This window comes from Gorilla gorilla, chromosome 3 (assembly GCF_029281585.2).
Source record: "Gorilla gorilla gorilla isolate KB3781 chromosome 3, NHGRI_mGorGor1-v2.1_pri, whole genome shotgun sequence".
Lineage (NCBI taxonomy): Eukaryota > Metazoa > Chordata > Mammalia > Primates > Hominidae > Gorilla > Gorilla gorilla.
Window position 1 is genome coordinate 58,920,977 of NC_073227.2, and position 21,305 is coordinate 58,942,281.

General features: G+C 36.3%; 1 protein-coding gene across 5 annotated transcripts in view; it reads left to right on the forward strand.

Annotated features, from left to right (window-relative positions):
* The window catches only part of CENPC (centromere protein C), a 73,149-nt gene that overhangs the window by 40,104 nt on the left and 11,740 nt on the right, over nt 1–21,305 (forward strand). For 3 of the 5 annotated variants that reach the window (XM_019026022.4, XM_063705272.1, XM_055385870.2), the window contains 6 exons: nt 206–285; nt 10,278–10,331; nt 11,497–11,601; nt 12,496–12,624; nt 13,218–13,313; nt 15,336–15,490. In XM_019026022.4, the coding sequence (XP_018881567.4) occupies nt 206–285; nt 10,278–10,331; nt 11,497–11,601; nt 12,496–12,624; nt 13,218–13,313; nt 15,336–15,490 (619 nt within the window). Of the gene's footprint in view, nt 1–205; nt 286–10,277; nt 10,332–11,496; nt 11,602–11,785; nt 11,880–12,495; nt 12,625–13,217; nt 13,314–15,335; nt 15,491–21,305 lie in introns of those variants that run through there. The other 2 variants (XM_055385869.2, XR_008679465.2) reach the window with 2 other exon arrangements.

Sequence of the window (21,305 nt, forward strand, 5' to 3'; positions counted from 1 at the left end):
GATTTTGGTATCCACAGTGGATCCTGGAACCAATCCCCCACAAATACTGAGGGATGACTATATATTTTTGATGACTTGTAACATCACTATTGGTTTTATAAGAAAGACTTATGGCAGTTTTAGGAGAAAAATGATCATTAAGGCAAATACATTAGATATATGTATTATAAAAGCATTAATTTTGTGGTTTCCTTTTTTTCTTAAGTGGACCTTCCAGGCTCAATAATAATTATTTAATGTCTGGAAAGAATGATGTGGATGATGAGGAAGTTCATGGAAGTTCAGGTAAACTATTGTTTTTTTTCTGTCTTGATTTTTATGGCATTATGAATATGGAGTAAGGAGTGCAATGTTTTCTTTACATTGTCACTGATGGCGAATGTATATTGAGTACCTACCTCTTAAGACCCTTAGTTAGAGATTAATAAGACCCTGTACCTAAGTGAGACAGAAAGAAAATGAGTGACAGTTTTTTAAGTAGAACATAATGAAATATTGGCACTTAAGGTGTCTACTCCAGTATTTAAAATTGTTAAGCTAATAAGGGTATACATGAAGCAGATTAGTGATCTGTTGATTACTGAAGCTGGTTGATGGTTGTATTGGGTTCATTATACTATTTTCTCTATTTTCAATACTTGAAAATTTCCTTTTTTTTTTTTGTTTGAGACGGAGTCTCGCTCTGTCTCCCAGGCTGGAGTGCAGTGGTGCAATCTCAGCTCACTGCATCCTCCACCTCCTGGGTTCAGGCAATTCTCCTGCCTCAGACTCCTGAGTAGCTGGGATTACAGGCACCTGCCACCACGCCTGGCTAATTTTTTTGTCTTTTTAGTAGAGATGGGGTTTCACCATCTTGGCCAGGCTGGTCTTAAACTCCTGACCTTGTGATCCACCTGCCTCAGCCTCTCAAAGTGCTGGGATTACAGGCGTGAGCCACCACTCCCGGCCTTCAGTACTTGAAAATTTTCATACTGAAGTTTAAAAATGCCTCTTAATAGAGAATTTTATAATTTTTTTCATGCTCCTAAAAATGCGTGCTTGATTGTAATCTGTTATACTTTTTTTTCCTAATAATCACTATTCTTTTAACTTTTTAATTTTCCCCCCCGTCATTAGATTTATTGTATTTTCTCTTTTAACTTGAATGCTTTCTGTGTTTTTCTGCTTTTTCTTTGGTAAAGAAGCAGCATTCAATTTCCCTCAGTATAGTTTTGGCTTAATTTGATAGATTTTGCTATGTAGTGTTATTATAGTATACTCTAAATTGTAGTGATTTTTCTTTGACCCAGCAGTTATTTAAGAGTACGTTAGTTAAGAGCTTGGTCTCCAGGGTCATGGACCTGGGATTGGTTCTAGTTCTACTACTTACTAGCTACGTTCTTTTTTTTTTTTTTTTTTTTCTGCCCCATTCACCACTGATCGGGAAGCATCACTATATTATCTTAAGAAATTTCAGTGTTCTTAAACTTCAGTTTCCTTATCTGTAAAATGATATCAGCTCCAATCCCATAAGCTGATATAAAGATGAATACATATTCTTTGCTTAGTTTAATATCAGGTGTATGTTAAATAGCCAATTTTTGCTGTTATTCTAAGAAGTTGTGTTTTATTTTGTTCTTTTAGTATTTTCTGGTTTCATTTTATTGTTCTAGAAAACTTGGTCTATTTTATTTATTGTTTGAATTCAGTAAGTTTTTTTGTGTTCTAGTGTCTAGTGTATGCTTAGTTTTTATAATTTTTCCATTGGTGCTTGAAAAAGGGAATAATTTGTATACAGATATGGATTTAAAGATATATATCCAGTTATTTTGTTGATAACATAAGTGGATATATTTTTTGAATATACTTTTAATATTTATGGAATTCTTAAATATGAAAAATTATGGAATATTTACTTATTATTTTAAGGGTAGGGGTGTGTCAGTGAACAAAACTGACAAAAATTTCTGCCCTCCAGCTTAATTTCTGGAAGGGGCAGGATGGCAGACAATATAAAAAGATAACAAAATTTATGATTTGTTGGGTGTTGAGAGTAGAGAAATAAAGCATGGCTTTTAGGGTGGGAAATGAAGTTTACATTTTTAGGTAGGTGGGCAGAGAAGTCCTCACTAAGGAAGTGATCATTTGAGCAAAGATTTGAAGAGATGAGACAGCAAACCATGCAGCTGTCTGGGTAAATAGTGTACCAGGTAGAGGGAAGATGAAGGGCAAAAGTTCTTATGTGGTCAAGAGTCTGTCTTGATCGAGGAACACCAAGAAGGCCAGAGGGTTAGAGCAGAGGAAGAGAGCGAACGAGTAGTAGGAAAAATGATGTCACAGAGGCAACAGAATGAAAGATCACATAGGATGTTAAAGGCAAAATTTTACTAAGAGCGATGGGAAGCCATTAGAGGGTTTTGAGCAGAAGAGAGACATGACTTGACCTGTATTAACAGAATCACTGCAGCTCCTGTGTTAGGAGTTGACTGATGGGGTTGAAGGGATGGAGGAAGGTTGGAATCAAGGAGACTAGCTGGAGAGATGTTGAAATAATCCTAGTGAGAGGTGTTGGCTTAGACCAATGTGGTAGCAGTAGAAAGTGGAAAGCAGGAGGAGGATTTTTAGGTATTTTTGAGGGTAAAGTCAACAGGATTTTCTGATGGATGATACGTGGTGTATAAGAAAAAGAGAGGTGTTAGAGAGAACTTGAAGGTTTTTGGCCCGAGCTCCTGGAAGAATGGCAATATTACTACCTGATCTGGGGACTACTGGGGAAGAAGCAGATTTTGAGGAAAAGAACAGGATGTTAGATTTGGACATACTAAGCTTGATGTTCTCAACCTTTGTATTCTTTTTATTTGAGATCTATTAAGGACTGCTAGAGTTGAAGTAAAGTGTTCCCACTGCAACTGTCTTTGCCCTTGTATTTTCTGTAGTCTTTGTTATGTACATTTCATTGCTGTTACTGATCACATAAGCCTTCATATGGAGTGTACCTGCTTTGGTCAAATTTATCTGCTTCGTTGTGTTAAATGCTTTTTACTTTGTAGTTTGTTTTGTCTAATATTAGTATTGTGACTTCTTCTTTCTTTTGGTTGGTGGTTGTTTCTTTATTTATCTTTTTATTTAACTTTTATTAGAGAATTAAAAGTGGCTAAGAAACAGCATATGACTGAATTGTTTTTGACTCGCTGTGTCAGTACTTTTTCCTTTAATAAATTGTTTAATATATATACACTTATTGTCAACAGATATACTTGTTACTTTGTAAAGTTGGTAGACATTCTCACATATTCTAGCAAGGACTCAGGATTTTTTTTTCTTTTTAAACACAATGAACCACCAGCTAAATAGAGAACATAATCTTGAGTCATGATCTTTTTTTCTTTAAACTATCACCGTATTGCTATTTTGCTTCATAAGAGTTAATGCTTATGAATAGAAATTTGAAGGCAGCCTTATTTCTTCTTTCCTTTGTAGATAACCTGTTTTCTTCCATCTCCATACTTACTAGGATCCTTTAATCTTTGAAATTTAGGAGTTGTCCCTTGTGTTAGTCACTTAAAAAAAAATTTATTTTGAAATAATTTCAGTCTTATACAGAGATCCCATATCCCCTTCATCGAGATTTCACAATTGTCCACATTTTACAACATTTTTCCATCTCCCTCCCTGCCTCCTCTAATAAATACACATTTATTATCATTCATCTTTTTTCTGAACTATTTGAGAGGGAATTGTAGACATGATATATTATTTCCCTTAAATGCCCCATAATGTATTTCAGCAAGACAAGGCTATAACTACCCTCGAACCATACAAATAAGGAAATCAGCATTAATACAACACAGGTTCATTCACAGACTCCATTCAGATTTCACTAGCAGTTCCTTTTCCCTTCTAGCTCAGGATCCAGTCCTGGATCTCAGAGTTTCTTCTTCCTCCTGGTTCAAGATCCAGTCCTGGATCGTCGACTGCATTTAGCTGCCATGTCCCTTAGTTTCCTTCAACATGGACCAGTTTCTTAGTTTTTTTCCTAACTTAACTCATGATCAAATGTGTGCCATTCATATTGACAGGAATACTACAGAAATGATGCTATAGGGTTAGGAGTTAGGGGATGTAATTTGTGCATCACACAGGAGGCACACAACGTTCACCCATCTACATGATGCTTTTGTTTTTTGTTTGTTTGTTTGTTTGAGATGGAGTCTTGCTCTCTCACCCAGGCTGGAGTGCAGTTGTGTGATCTCAGCTCATTGTAACCTCCACCTCCCAGGTTCAAGCAATTCTCATGCCTCAGCCTCCTGAGTAGCTGTGATTACAGGCACATGCTACTATGCCGGGCTAATTTTTGTATTTTTAGTAGAGACAGCCTTTCACCTTGTTGGCCAGGCTGGTCTCAAACTCTGGACCTCAAGTGATCTGCCCACCTCAGTCTCCCAAAGCGCTGGGATTACAGGTGTGAGCCACCATGCCCTGCTGACATGATATCAATCCTGATTACCTGTTCATGTTATTGTCTGCCAGGTTTCTCTACTGTAAAGACACTGCTTTTCTCTTATAATTGATAAATATTATTGTGGAGTGATATTCTGATATTCTTAATAGCCTGTTTCTTGTCAAACCTCCATTCACCAACCTTAACATACATTCAAGACTCCCACTTGAATTATCAGCCACTAATGATGGTACCACATTATTTTCTATTTTCTGTTTCTTTAATTCCTTCCGCATTAATTAGTTGCCAGTTTTTCTCCCCCATGCCAATTATTTTATTCATGATTCTTTTTATTTATATCAGTATGGACTACTAGTATTTTATGCCATGGGGTTGTAAAATCTTGATCATTTATTATGATACTCGAATTGTGATAGATTTGGTCACTGGATTTTCTTTCAGCTGGTCTCTGTGTGCTTTTGTCAGGATTCTGTGAATACTGTCTTTGTTTTTTGGCATAAGATGTTCCAGTCTTTTTCCTGCCCCAGCTCTGGGATCAATTACTGCTCCAGGAAACCTGGTTCTTTTTAGTGGAAGATGGCATTTAGAAACCAAGATTTGGGCACTTGACGTGATCCTTGTTTGGGATACCATTGCTTCTAGTCTTTCTCAGTGTACAGAGATAGGAAATAGATATATATACACACACACATACACATATGTACACACCATATACAATACAGGCATCTATATCTTTCTATATTTATATTTATACAGGCATACCTTGTTTTATTGTGCTTTGTGTCACTGCATTTTGGAGATTCTGCATTTTTCACAAATTGAAAGTTTGTGGCAACCCTTTGTTGAGTAAGCCTTATTGGCACCATTTTTTTTTCAATAGCATGTGCTCACCTTGTGTCTCTGTGTCACATTTTGGTAATTTTCACAGTATATCAAACTTTTTCATTACTATGTCTTTTATGGTGATTTGTGATCAGGTGATCTTTGACATTACTATTGTAATTGTTTTGGGGCACCGCAAACCACAGCTACTTAAGAAAGTGAAAATTCATGTGCTCTGACTGCTCTGCCGACTGGCCAGTTCCCCATCTTTCTCCCTCTCTTCAGGCTTCCCTATTTCCTGAGACACAGTATTGAAATTAGGCCAATAATAACCCAACGATGGCTTCTAAGTGTTCAAGTAAAAGAAAGAGTCACACGTTTTTCACTTAAAATCAAAAGCTAGAAATGATTAAGCTTAGTGAGGAAGGCATGTCAGAAACCGAGATAGTCCAGAAGCTAGGCCTCGGGCACCAAACAGCCAATTTGTGAATGCAAAGGAAAAGTTCTTGAAGGAAAAGAAAAGTGCTACTACAGTGAACACATGAATGATAAGAAAGGGAAACTGCCTTACTGCTGATATAGAGAAGGTTTCAATGGTCTGGACAGAGGATTAAACAAGCCACAGCATTCCTTTCAGCCAAAGCCTAATCCAGAGGAAGGCCCTAACTCTCTTTAATTCTGTGGAGGCTGAGAGGTGAGGAAGCAGCAGAAGAAAAGTTTGAAGCTAGCAGAGGCTGGTTCATGAGGTTTAAGGAAAGAAGCTGTTTCCATAACATAAAAGAGCAAGGTGAAGCAGCAAGGTCTGATGTAGAAGTTGCAGCAAGTTATCCAGAAAATCTAGCTGAGATAATTGAAGGTGTCTTTACTAAACAACAGATTTTCACTGTAGACAAAATAGCCTGCTATTGAAAGAAGATGCCATCTAGGACGTTCATAGCTGAGGAGAAGTCAATGCATGACTTCAAAGCTTCCAAGGTCAGGCTGTGACTCTCTTGTTAAGGGCTAATACAGCTGGTGACTTTAAGTTGAAGCTAGTGCTCATTTACCATTCCAGAAATCCTAGAGTCCTTAAGAATTATGCTAAATCTACTTTGCTCTATTAGTAGGACAACAAAGCCTGGGTGACAGCACATCCATGGCAATGCACCAGGCCACCCAGCAGCTCTAATGGACAAAGATGAGGAGATTAATGTTGCTTTCATGCCTACTAAGAGAGCATTCATTCTGCAGCTCATGCATGGATCAAGGAATAATTTGGACTTTTAAGTCTTATTATTTAAGAAATAAATTTTGTAAGGCAGTAGCTGCCACGAGTAGTGATTCCTCTGATGGGACTGGACAAAGTAAATAAACCTTCTGGAAAGGATTCACCATTCTAGATGCCATTAAAACTATTTGTGTTTCATGGGAGGAGGTCAAAATATCAATATTAACAGGAGCTTGGAAGAAGTTGATTCCAACCCTTATGGGTGATTTTGAAGGCTTCAAGACTTCAATGGAGGAAGTAACTGGATGTGGTGGAAATAGCCAGGGAACTAGAATTAGAAGTAGAGTCTGGAGATGAAACTGAATTGCTGCAATTTCATGACAAAATTTGAACAGATGAGGAGTTGCTTCTTATGGAAGAGCAAAGGAACTGATTTCTTGAGTTGGAATCTACTCCTGGTGAATATGCTGTGAACCCTTGAAATGACAAAAAAGGATTTAGGATATTCCATGAACTTAGTTGGTAAAGCAGCGACAGAGTTTGAGAGGATTGATTGCGGTTTTGAAAGAAGTTCTGCTGTGAGTAAAATGCTATACAACAGCATTTTATATTCTCCAGGGAAACTTCATTGTTGACTTATTTTAAGAAACTGCCACAGACACCCCAGCCTGATCAGTCAGCAGTCATCAACAATAAGGCAAAATACCCTATCAGCAAAAAGATTAAAACTCACCGAAAGCTCAGATGATAAGCATTTTTATATTTTATTATTTTTATTTTTTGAGAATGAGACAGAGGCTTGCTCTAATACCCAGACTGGAGTGCAGTGGTGTGATCTCGGCTCACTGAAACCTTTTGCCTCCTGGGTTCAAGCGATTCTCGTGCCGCAGCCACCAAGAGTAGCTGGGATTACAAGGTGTACACCACCACACCCAGCTAGTTTTTTTAATTTTTAGTAGAGATGGGGTTTCGCCATGTTGGCCGGGCTTGTCTCAAACTCCTGGCCTCAAGTGATCCACCCTCCTGGGCCTCCCAAAGTCTTGGGATTACAGGCATGAGCCACTATGCCTGGCTGAACTTTAGCATTTTTAGCAATAAAATATTTTTAAATTAAGGTATATGTACACTGATTTTTTTAGACATAATGCTCTTGCACATTTAATAGACTATAGTATAGTATAGACATAACTTTTGGCTGGGCATGGTGGCTCACGCCTGTAATCCCAACACTTTGGGAGGCGAGGCAGGTCGCTTGAGCCCAGGAGTTTGTGACCAGCCTGGCCAGCATGCCAGAAACCTGTTTCTACAAAAAATACAAAAATTAGCTGAGTGTGGTGGTGTGCATCTCTGGTTCCGGCTACTCGGCGGGCTGAGGCGGGAGGATCATTTGCTGCCAGGAGGTTGAGGCCACAGTGAGTCTTGATCCCACCACTGCACTGCAGCCTGGGTGACAGAGTGAGACTTAGTCTCAAAAAACCAAAACAAAACAGCAGAAGAAATAACTTTTATATTCACCAGGAAACTAAAAAACTGTTTGACTTCTTTATTGCAGTATCTGCTTTACTGCAGTAGTCTGGGACTGAACTGGCAATATCTCTGAGGTATGCCTGTATTTTTATTTATTTATTTTTAAATTTTTTTTTAAGACGGAGTGTCCCTCTGTCGCCCAGACTGGAGTGCAATGGTGTGATCTTGGCTCACTGCAACCTCTGCCTTCTGGGTTCAAGTGATTCTCCTGCCTCAGCCTCCTGAGTAGCTGAGATTACAGGTGTGTGCCACCATGCCCGGCTAATTTTTGTATTTTTAGTAGAGATGGGGTTTCACCATGTTGGTAAGGCTGGTCTCGAACTCCTGACCTCCTGATCTACCTGCCTCAGCCTCCCAAAGTGCTGGGATTACAGGTGTGAGCCACTGCGCCTGGCCGCCTGTATTTATTACGAGTTCTTCTCAAATAGTGAGAAACCTGACTCCCATTATCCTCAGTATATTTACTTGTTTCTTTGGTTCCTTATATGACTCTGACACTGCCTCCGAGGCCCAGTGTCACAGGAGAATTTCCAACAGAGATGAGACCTCTACTTGTTCTAGGGGAGACTGCATAGGAAATTGAATTTTTGGGGGTAGGGGTGGGGGGTACACAGATTTATTGAGCTAGACTTCACATACCATATAATTAATCCACTTAGAGTGTACAAATCAATGATATGTAGTCATTGACACAATCGATGTTAGAACCTTTTCATAACCCCCAAAAAGAAACCCCTTTACCCTTTAGTAGCCGACTTTCATTTCCTTTCCCTGGGCCTACCCAATTACTAATCTACTTCTGATGTCTAGAGATTTGCCTGTTTCTGACAGGGAAATTAGATGTTATGATCACTGAAGTTTCTTCCAAACCAGAAATTTTATAAAATATCTAATTCAATCATTCTTAACAATTTTTTTTTGTTTGTTTGCTTTCATGGACTCATTTGAGAATATGATAAAAGCTCAGACCCGCTTTTTAGGGAAAAAAGGTATATATTTCATACAAAATTGTATTTGGAGTTTTAGGTGGTTCATGGACATTGTGTCCCAGTTGTATATTGCTGCGTAACCAACCACCCCAAAACTTAAAGGCTTAATACAGTGATTGATTTATCTTTCATGGTTCTATGAATTGACTTGGCTTAGTTGGGTAATTGCCACTTGAGTACACTCATGAATTTATATAGTTAAATGCAAGCTGCTGGGGCTGGAGTCATCTGAAAGTTCAAATGGGTTGGACATTCGAGGTAACTTCCTCATTTACATGTTTGGACCCAGCTGGAAGAACTGGGACATTGAGGTTGGCCAAGCATCTCTTTTCCTCCATGTGGCTTTTCCATGTGGCCACATGAGGTTTCCTCACAGCATGGCAGTCTTGTGTTAATCTTCATATTGTTGCTGTCTTCCCCTAGAGTGAGATCCCAAGACTTCTAGATGGAACCTGTAGATTGTATTAGGACTTAGCCTTTTAAGCCCCAGAGCATCATTTCTGTTGCATACTATTAGTTAAGCAAGTCACTAACTCCAGCAGAGATTGAAGGAGAAGGGAATGAGACTCTGCTTCTTGATACAGAACATTTGTGCATAGAAAGGGAAAGAAGGGATGACAGCCATCTTTAGGTGCTAGTTACCAAAGTTGAGAACCCCTGAGCTTATTGGCACACTGCTAAATTCAGTACACTTACACTATTTTAGAACTTTAAAGAGAAAGTTACAGATAGTTCATAAATAGCATATTAATTATCCATTATCAGGCCCTACATTTTATCCACAAGTGGCTTATTTCATCTTTCCATGAGCAATAGAAAATCTGTTTTTTGTTTGTTTGTTTGTTTGTTTGTTTGTTTTAACTGTTACATTCTTCAGAATAAAAACCAGGGGTGTCCAAGGGAGCGAATACAGTCATGAGTTCTTAGTTTCTGTTTCTGGTTGGTCCAATAAAACCCCTTCCTCATCCCTCTTTTCCACTTGTCGCCAGACACAGAAACTAAAAAGCATGGTTTCAGGCTGCTAAAGGTCTAAAACAAAACAAAACAGAACAACCACAAAATAAGGTGGATTGGACAAACTTGCAATGTATTCATTGTAGCAAAGTCTAGAGAAATAGTTCTTTTCCTTAGTTTTTATATTTGAGCAATGAAAAGCAAAAGGAGTAATAAAATACATTATCAGGTCAAACTTTATTTAAAATACTCATACTGAAATTGACCAGGAAACACATTTTAATTTAACATGGAATTAGCAGTCGTTTCTTATGATATTATCTTTTGCATTTTGTAGATGACTCAAAAAAATCTAAAGTGATACCAAAGAACAGAATCCATCACAAACTAGGTAAGAATATTTTTCTTTTTTAATATTTTCATTGAGAAAAATACCTTAAGTTTCTGTTTCTAAATATAACTTATTCTTAAGCAGGAGAAATACGATTATGTGGATTAATTGGCAGATAAATTAAAATTATGCACTTAGTTTTTATGAATTTCATAGTAAGTCACAAGCCACTTGAGTTAGTCTATTGTCCATTTATAAATCCTATTGTCCTCTCACTTTTTGCCCCATAGTAGGGGGCATGATCCTCCCTTAGCTATGAAGCTAGGGTGGAGAATTTTGTAAAAGAAACTGTAACTACCAGGTAGATGGCTTCCTTGACAGCATCTCCTTCCACTTTAATCCAGTTGACTCCTAAACAAAGCAGTAGCTAGGATAGTAAGTAGACAAAGCTAAGAACTGTGGAACCCATGGAGAGGCCCATGTAAAGATTAACAATCCATGGTTCCCAAAGAGATATTTGCCAGTCAAGATACATGATAGTTCCCACCTTTCTGTGATGTTGGGTGGCTTTCCATGTTTCTCCCTTTATTTGAGGCTGTGAGTGCTCTTTCACTCATACTCAGAGATTACCAATAGGAGTGAAGCTTTCTCTCATTGCCTTACTCAAGAACTTAGATATTGTCAGTATTTTGTGGGCCTATGTGATGAGAGACTGCTATACCTCTCAATACTTAATGCTTGTCTTGGGGTGAAATGATGAATCAGGAGTAGGGAAAGGGAAATAAAAATGTTCCTGAGCAGGGCTTCAGTATTTACAGAGGGGAACATTGAGCATTATGCCTAAGAGCAGTAGGCAACTTCTCATTAGCTTCAGCATAGCTTTAGCAAACAAAAAATAGGTAAGAACATGGGAATTTGAAGATAAGCCAACAAACTCAATTTAGTATACAGAACTTTGCATTGTTCAGATAAGATGAGTGTACATTTAACATTGTCAACGCTGAGTATTATTAGATTTTTAAGTATTTGCCAATTTGGTAGCCTGTTTTTCCATTGGCATTTCTTTAATTGTTAGCATAAATATTTGTTTTTTCTAGTCTTTTGTCTAGAAAAATATTCATGTTCTAAAAAATAAAGCATTCGTGTTCTAAAAGACAGTCTTTCCACTGCTAAGTACCATCAACTAAAAACCATGTATACACTTTTGTCTGACATCTTTTTATAGTATTGCCCTCCAACACACCAAATGTTCGCAGGACCAAGAGAACACGTTTGAAACCTTTGGAGTACTGGCGAGGAGAGCGAATAGATTATCAAGGAAGGCCATCAGGTAAAACTTATTTATGTTATAATATCTGTCAATAAAAAAATTTGTTTACTATGTGCCAGACACTGCACTACATGTTTATATACATTACCTTACTTAATCATCACCCCCCCCAGATTTTGATAATAGGATTTAAATTCATTTTTGTCTGATTAATGTAGAGATGCTGATATTTTCTCTTTGGTAGCTGAATGTTGTTATTCCTGTATCATCTGACAAGATTTCCAATTGCATAATATAAAGCGTTAGATTAGAACGTGAGAAAATTGTAACTGGTAAAGGTAAAGTAGTTTTCATTATTTTTCCTATTAACCATTTTCCATTTTCTCATAGTTTTCTACAAAGTAGTGTAGGGTGGGCAAGAAAGTATAGTGTTAATCATAGAGTTATTTTCTTTCTTATTTTTGTAGAGATGAGGCCTTGCTATGTTGTCCAGGCTGGTCTCGATCTTATGGGCTCAAGCAGTCCTCCCGCTTTGGCATCTCAAAGTGCTGAGATTACAGGTGTGAGCCACTGTGCCTGGCCATATTTCTTTCTTTGATGGATATATCTAAGTCAAAGGACTAAACTCATGTGGATTTCTATAAATAGTTCATTGCTAGCCCCCCTCCTTTTTTTTTTTTTTTTTTTTAAAGCCTCCACTGATGACTGTTGATTTCAGGGGAGCAATAGGACCATCTAATCATGTTTCATCATCTAATCCTGTTTTATCAGCCTCTGATTTAGGGTGGTAGAGATATAATGAAATTGGTTGGTATTTGTGTTATTTTAACTATTAGCTGCAGACATATATTCTTTGGTACTTTGAAAGGAAATGTGCCATATTAAATTTAAGGAGTTTTGTTTAAAGATTTTGTCTTTCCCATGTATATTTTACTTTTTTTTGTTAAATTTCAGGAGGATTCGTGATTAGTGGAGTACTATCTCCAGACACAATATCGTCTAAAAGGAAGGCAAAAGAAAATATTGGAAAAGTCAACAAAAAATCTAATAAGAAAAGGATCTGTCTTGATAACGATGAAAGAAGTATGAATTTATTTCTGAAAGTAACTTTTAGATTTTATTTTAAATAGGAGTACTTTGAGAAGAAGCTCTTTGCAAAATATGAAATTTACTTCCAAAAACTTCAGAAATAATACCATAGGTAAAATTCATTTTTTAATGTCTACTTTCTTCCAAATGGAAAGTAAGCTAATTTTATTCTTAAAAAATTATTAATAGCATATTATAAATTTCTTCATGAGTAAATTTCCCAGTCAAATGAAACCCACCATTCCTATGCCCAAGCTATGGTTAACATAGACATTTCTAAAGTGTTTTATATACCTCTATCTCACTTAGAGATTATGCAAAACATCACTTAGTACCTTGATGATGCAAGAGTTTACATGTTAAGGCTTACAGAAAATAGGAAGTTTAGGGTGTTTGCTTTTATATTAAATCATTATGGGTTTTTAAGTTTGAATTTTTGTTTATCAGAGTGATTTATAAATAGGAAGAGACTTTTATGCGTTTGACAGTTTTATAACTTCTCTATAGCTATATTTTGTACTGAACTTTTTGGGATTGAGAATAATTTTAAGTAAGTAGTTTGTATTTCAATGGTATTTCTTTTGCAGAGACTAACTTAATGGTAAATCTAGGTATACCTCTTGGAGATCCTTTGCAGCCAACGAGGGTAAAGGACCCAGAAACAAGAGAGATTATTCTCATGGGTAAGATCAGGCATGATACTGAAAATACTTAATTAAACAATTTGTAAGAAAATATTGCTTGCTTGATGATTGGCCTGTCTACTTTCCCTTTCTCTCCCCAATTCTATCAGTGCTAAAGTCCAGAAGAGTCTAATTCCAACGAGCAACCTATGTGAAGACAACTGTGGGGGAATATTGATATCAGACAGCTCCAGGGGACGCTTAACACCCCGGACTTGTCCTCTGGGGCACAAGTAGTGCTACAATCAGGAATGTCGTCTCCCCCATCAGGGCTAGGCCTTCTTTGACCAGGAGGACACATGGGAACAGAGGCTGTTTATGGGGAATTGTAGATAGATAGTTGGCAGACTCAAGGATACGCTTATCATGAAGCCAGGCAGGGATTGTGGGTAGGGCACAGACAAACTTCTGGGCCTACAGATGGCAGTAATGTTACCTGGGATATGAATCCTTTGTGAGGATGACTAGCAAGGGCATCAATCAGTTGTACAGATGCCAGGTTTAACCTTAAAGCTGGTGCTGCAAAGTCCTGGAAGCCTCCTGCTGCATTGGATTAAATATTTAGTCTCTAGCAGGTCATGTAAGATCCCCAAGGGATGGGCTATAGTGGGATAGGAGTTTATGGATTATGCAACTGTTTAACAACCAGGCTCTCTCTCTCTCTCTCTCTCTATATATATATATATATATGAAATATTTAAATATTTTAACAACTGTTATGACTGTACCATTGAGTACTAAGGGCTGTTTGTCCTATATCAGAGGAGAAGTAGGTCAAATCAGAAACGCGGTAATGGTAGCTGGGCATGGTGGTGGGTGCTTGTAGTCCCAGCTGCTTGGGAGGCTGGGACAGGAGAATTGCTTGAGTCTGGGAGGTGGAGATTGCAGTGAGCCGAGATCATGCCACTGCACTTCAGCCTGGGCTTGCAGAGCCAGACCCTGTCTCAAAATAATAATAATAATAATAAAACTAGTTAGTTAATTCCTAAAAAAAGAAAGGTAGTAATAATGGTACTCCTACTTAAAATTTTGACCATGAAAATAGATTTCATTTAATATCTTAACACCTTGGCAAACCTATATGCAGATTATTTATTTGGTAACAGAGCTTAGAAGTATGGAGTTTTGTTTAGTGTCTTAACTGAAAGCATTGCTGTACTCTACCAGGTTATTGTGAGTGTTGTCAAAAGTTCATTTCTTATTTGTTTCTTAAATCTACTATATATATATATATTTCTATATATATTTATATATGTATATATATTTCTATATCTATATATTTCTATATATATGTGTATATATATATATATTTCTATATCATGTAGTCTGTAGGATCACTAACATTCCCAAATATCCTGGGAAACAGAATCAGACATTGATGACAGAATAATTTATTAATTATAGATCTGGAAAAGTTTGTTAAGTAATGGAAATTTTTGTAAGTGAGGTAGTAATTTATGAACAACCATTAGAAATCTGCTTTCTCACAAACTTTACCTAATAAAAATTATTAGTCAAGCAGGAAAAAAAATCTGTTGGCATGGTGATGATACATTTGTGGTTTATGTTAAACTTTAAAAATAGAGAATTCTTTTTTTATCTCAGCTAATTCTATTTTCTGTCTCAGTTCCTATAATACTGCCATTCTTGTTATTCAGCTGGTACTAACAGTGCGTACGTTTTGCCAGACAATATTTTAAATAGTTTACACATATTAACTCGTTGATATTCACAGCAGCTCATTAACATCGAATAGATGAACTTATTATTATTTAATTTTATCGAAAAGGAAATTGAGGCACAGTGAGAGAGAGCTTAAGTAACTTGCCTAAGGTCATGCAGCTTTTAAGACAGAGACAGGATTTGACCTCTGGCATTCTAGCTCCAGAGTTAATGCTCTGAAACAACTCTCTAAGGCAGATATATATCCAGAAATGACTCTTTATTATATATATGTGTATATGTTATATCATTAACCAATACTGCTGTTGTTTTATATTTGTATTACTGTTTTACTCCTAGATCTTGTAAGGCCACAAGATACATATCAATTTTTTGTTAAGCATGGTGAGTTGAAGGTGTACAAGACATTGGATACACCCTTTTTTTCTACTGGGAAATTGATATTAGGACCACAAGAAGAAAAGGGAAAGCAGCATGTTGGCCAGGATATATTGGTGAGTACTTTTTTTATATATTTATGTTTCACTCTTGGTAGAACTCTGATTTATTGGATTTGATGAGACATTAAAATGCTGTTTTCTCAGAAATGAAATTCTATTACTACACCACACAGAGAAAGGTTTTTATTTGTTAAATCTGTTTAGAGTCAACCAGCCAACAGTTATTTGACAGTATCTGTTCTCTGCATAGCACTGTATTTTGAGATTCAGAAATTTAAGGAATGTTCTTTACTTAAAAACATCTTAAATATAGGTTTGCAAACAAATCATTAGAATTTTAGTGCTGGGGGGGATTATAGAGATTAAATCTAATTCCACATTTCTATGATAATGCAGTAGAGAAATAGGTTAAAAGACTTCTTCAAAAATCACTTACATCCCAGTTACCCTGATTTGATCATTATGCATTGCATACAGGTATTAAAATGTGACATGTACCATGTAAAATTTTTATATATCAATAAAACAGTAACCTGAGAAAAAAGTAAATAAAATGAGTGAGATTATAAAAAAACTACTTAACTATTTAGACATAGACTCAGGACTAAGAGCTAGTTGCTTCAATAAGTACTAAATAATATACTATTATATGTAACAATATTACTGGCTGAAGTTGTAACGAGATTCAAGGTGAGTCAGTTTCTATCTTCTCCTTCTTTCTCTTTATCTCCTTTCTTCCACCCCCACCCCCATTTAGAGACATACACCTCTGCAACATTGGTCTGTTTTATATGTGTGTATGTGTGTGTGTGTGTGTGTGTGTGTGTGTGTTTATAACAGGAATATTTTATATATATATAAAATATTTGTAGTCTGAGTTTGAAAATTGTAGAATATAGAATTTGAAAAGCACCAAATTTTAAGAATATTTAACATTATACCAGCAGTTAAAAAATATAGCTAAGGAACATCTTTCAGTATCTGACATTTCAGGAGTCTGAAATTGTGCTACTAAAGTATCACAGTCAGAATGATTCTCTTTGCCAACAAACTTAAAGTAAATTCAAAAAGGAGGGAAAAATTGTGAAGACTCTTGAGTTTATATTAACAAAGAAGGGCAAATTTAGGCAAGGCAAGGAAAAGATACATATGAAAGTCAAAGATTATTACTACATCAGTATAGTTAGAATCATGATTTAAAATAATTTAACAATATTCATTAATTCAAACTGAAAATGTTATAGGCCTCCAGTTATTATTATGAGTGAAAATAACACATTTTAAAAGCATAGATGGTCCCTGTATAATAATAAAGTAACTAATAATGAGGATAAACATGAATTATCATCACTGAACTAATAGCAGTTACCTATTAAACTGTAATGCCTTTATTATACAAAAGGAAATTTGAGTAATAGATGTTTAAAAGTGTGTAATCTGGCTAATATTCAAAGGAATACACATTTAAATCCAAATGACAGTTTATAGTTACTGAGTTAATGGAAATTATTAGAAAAGTATTCATACCCTGTGACCTGTGACTCATTTCTAGAAATTTTTCCCAGGGAAGTAATTTGGAAGTTCAGAGTGAGGGGTGCTGAACATATGTAGTTATTTATTGAATCATTGATGGTTATTGCAGAATTAGAAACCACTACAATGTGCTACAGGAAGAAAATGGTTATATTTTAATTTTGACTTAGTAATGGGATAAACCATTCTGTGATATAATAAACAGTTATACAGAACTTATGTGTTCCAGGCACTGCACTAAGCACATTAAAATTAGTTTGAGCATTTTGTTTTGAAGAACAGCCATATATGAAGACCCTTGGGATAAATGTTTAAGCAAATACGCAAGATAAAAGTTCTTTGTATATAGTATCTATTTTTCTAACTAGAATTTAAAAATGTAAATAAAATCTTGAAGTATGTAAACTTCAAGTATGTAAACATGTATTCACATGTTTTACTCTGTGATTATGTAGTTATTTTAGTTGATTTTATTTCTTCTATATATTACCTTTAACTTTTTATAATGAAAATAAATGAAAATTAAAGCTGAAGTTTTTTTTAATAAGACTCGTATTTTTACATTTTAAAACATGAAGCACACTTACAAATATATGCTTTTGAAAAAGATAATAAACAGGACAAGATGGAGAACCAGCATAGGCCATTAACTCTCTTTCAAACACTACTAGAGAATATTTAAAAGAGAAGAGTAGTAGGTTTATTAAAATCAAACTACAGAAGAATTTACATATTAATTATGAGAGCTGGTTGTAGAACTTCCCAGGAGACAAGAAGGAAATTAAAAAATAGAAAATATTAAAGTTAAATAATGTAGAGAAGAGAGAAAAACATGCCTAAATTCAAATAATAAGAATTTCAGGAGAGAGAAAAAACCCAATGAAAAATGGTGGAGAATATTTTTAAAATTAGACAAATGTTTCAGAGCTAAAAAAACAAAAAGGTGACAGCAACCTACTTAAAAGAACCAGTTCCTTGGAGGAATGCCTGATTCTAGGCCTGAAACTGAGCTTGGAATCGATAGCAAACTACTAATCAGAAACCATTAAGATTGGGTCATGTTTCAGGTTCCAACTTGAAGATGCTACCACTGGCTGGCTAAGGATATGAAACTTGAGTATTAACAAGAATAACTTCAGTAGATTGATATGTATCAATTATATCTAAATCCATGAATTTCTAAGACTACTACTACTACTACTACTACTACAACAAAAATTTGTTACTGTTGGAGGATTCTAGGAAGCCAACTCCCTTTAACAACTGATTCTGCCTTTTCTATATAAACTGTGCTATTAGGTAATCAAATAATAGATGAGTTTGTTCTTATTAGAATAATATTCCAGCTAATGAGTGAAGAAGGAATGTTGGAGTTAAAATACTACCATTTGCAATCCCTGATAAGCTATTGGGATCTAGGCATCAAGGCTCAGTGGCTGACAGATAACTAAAAAGAATACAACCAAGCATTATGTGCCTCCTGATAGAAAAATACAACACTATCCAAGAAGTAGTCTTGCCAACCCCATGCCTTAAAAAAGAAAAAAAAAAAAAACAAAACCCAAAAGCAAATATAAAACCTGAATCTGATCAAGTCTCTAGATTTAACTACCAGTTTACAAGAAATAAAGTGTGGTGAAATCTTTCAAATGATACCTGGGGATGTAGTCAGCAAAATCCACCTGCATGAAGATTTTTATGACAAACTGCTTAATGTTTTCAATAAATTAAATGTAAGAAATAAAAAAGAACCAGGTGAAACCTAGGGAATCAGGGTTTCTCAACCATGGCACTAGTAACATTTTTGATTAGATACTTCTTTGTTGTAGTGGGGGCCGTCCTGTAGGTAAGGCCCTGTAAGTAGAAGCTTACCTGGCCTCTACTCATTAGATTCCAGTAGCACCACTGTAGTTGTGACAAAATCAAATATGTCTTCAGAAATTGTCCGTTGTCCCTGAGAGGCAAAATCACCTTGATTGAGAACCAGTAATATTGATTGAGAAATTTAAGAAACAGATCAACCAATCACTGTATGTGGTGCTAACCTGGATCTTGATTCAAAGAAATCCTTGAAGATATGTTTAACTGATGATTGGAAATTTGACTATTAACTAGATATTTGGTATTAAATATTTATTTTTTAGGTGTGATAACAGTATTGCGGTTATGTTTTTTAGAAGCACTTGATCTTTCAGTACATACTGAAATATTTGCAGATGAATTATGATACTGGGCATTTATTTTGAAATAAGATGGAGTGAGGATAGTAGACTCTGGCTTGGGCAGGTGGTTAGCATTAAGTATTCATGAGAGTTCATCATTCTATTTTTGTATGTTTCAAAAGCTTTCTTAATTAAATGTTTACAGAAATGAGAGTTGTGCTTAGAGAACCAAATTGAATAGATGAGAAAAAAAAAACACTAGAAATATATACTTTTTAGTATTACTTTTTTGTCTTTTTGATTAAGGCAAATTATTTTTGGATGTAATAACTTTTTTTGTCTTATTAAGTTATAAAAATACCTTTGAAACATTTCGGGGGGCTTTTTTCCCCATTTAGGGAGGCAGTATATCACAGTGATTAGGGAATGAATTCTGTAATCTAAATGCCTGAGTTCAAACTCCCCCCCCTTTGCCATTTACATTGTGACCTTGGAAAATTACTTAACCTCTCTGTGCCTCAGTTTCTTCACCCATAAAAAGCTACTAAAGTAGTAGCTGTCTCATTACTGGGCATATACATTAAGTGAATAAGAATAAAGTGCTCATAATACTGCTTGGTATAGAGTAAGTGCTTTATAAGTGCTAGCTGTTATTGTTATTCTGGTATATTATGATCATTGTACAAAGTAGTAATAAAAAATAAGGAGGAGAAATAATTATCTGAGGCAAAACATTCTTGATGGATGTCTTAGTCAGATTGGGCTGCTATAATAAGAATACCATAGACTTTGATCTGTGTCTCTTATAAGGGCACTAGTCCCATTCCTGAAGGCTCTGCACTCAGGACCTAATTACGTCCCAAATTCCCCACCTCCTGATCCCATCACATTGGGGGTTAAGATTCCAGAGTGTGAATTTTCAGGAGACAAACTAATTTCTAACAATGGCTGAATCTCAAAGTTTGAAGGCCTTATGCTGTTTATTTTAGTTGCTCAAAAAACCAGGTCACTGCCAGTGTGTGCTACCTATGTATGAAGTATGAAATTTGGCATGTTTGAATATGAAAGCCAGCATGATTGAGAGATTTATCCTCTTTTACTTTCTTAGTCTTGATGCTTGTTTAACATATGATTTTGAGGGGAATAGGGATTTAGCTTTTTGCTTTCTTTGATTCTTCAATCAGATTGAGTAGTTTGTTGTCCTAAGCATGTGACCTTTAAAGAGGCATACATAAAGCCTAGGTATTTTTTTAGTGTAGGTGATAATCTTTTTGAGTTGGAGTCTCGCTCTGTCACCCAGGCTGGAGTGCAGTGGCGTGATCTCGGCTCACTGCAAGCTCCACCTCCCAGGTTCACGCCATTCTCCTGCCTCAGCCTCCCGAGTAACTGGGACTATAGGTGCCCGCCACCACGCCTGGCTAATTTTTTGTATTTTTCGTAGAGATGGGGTTTCACTGTGTTAGCCAGGGTGGTCTCGATCTCCTGACCTCGTGATCCGCCCACCTAGGCCTCCCAAAGTGCTGGGATTACAGGCGTGAGCCACTGCGCCCAGTGCGGTGATAATCTTTATAGTGTAGGTGATAATCTTTACAGTGGCTGTAGAATTTTCATAAGCCAGTAAGTAATAAGGAAAAACAAAATAAGGAAAAACAAAAGAAATCTCTTCCTGTATTACAATGGTCCCCATCCTTTTTGGCACCAAGGACTGGTTTGTGAAAGACAATTTTTCTTCCACAAAAATTGGTGGTTGCAGTGGGAGTTGGCATTAGATTTTCATAAGGAGCACACAACCTAGATTTGTCACATGCACATTTCACAATAGGGTTCATGTGCCTGAGAGAATCTAATGCTGCTGCTGATCTAACAGGAGGCAGAGCTCAGGCAGTAACACTCACTGGCGTGCTGCTTACCTCCTGCTGTGTGAGCCCATTCCTAACAGGCCACTGCCAGTAGCGGTCCCTGTCCTGGGGGTTGGGGACATCTGTATTAGTTTTCAGTTGCTGCTCTAACAAATTACAGCTATGAGTCACTGAGAAATGAGTCATTAAGCTATTTTGTCTTATGAACGTCATAAGATGATATAGCCTACTACGAACCTAGGCTATATAGGATACCCTGTTGCTTCTGTACTTCAAACCTGTACAGCGTGTTTCTGTGCTGAATACTGTAGACAG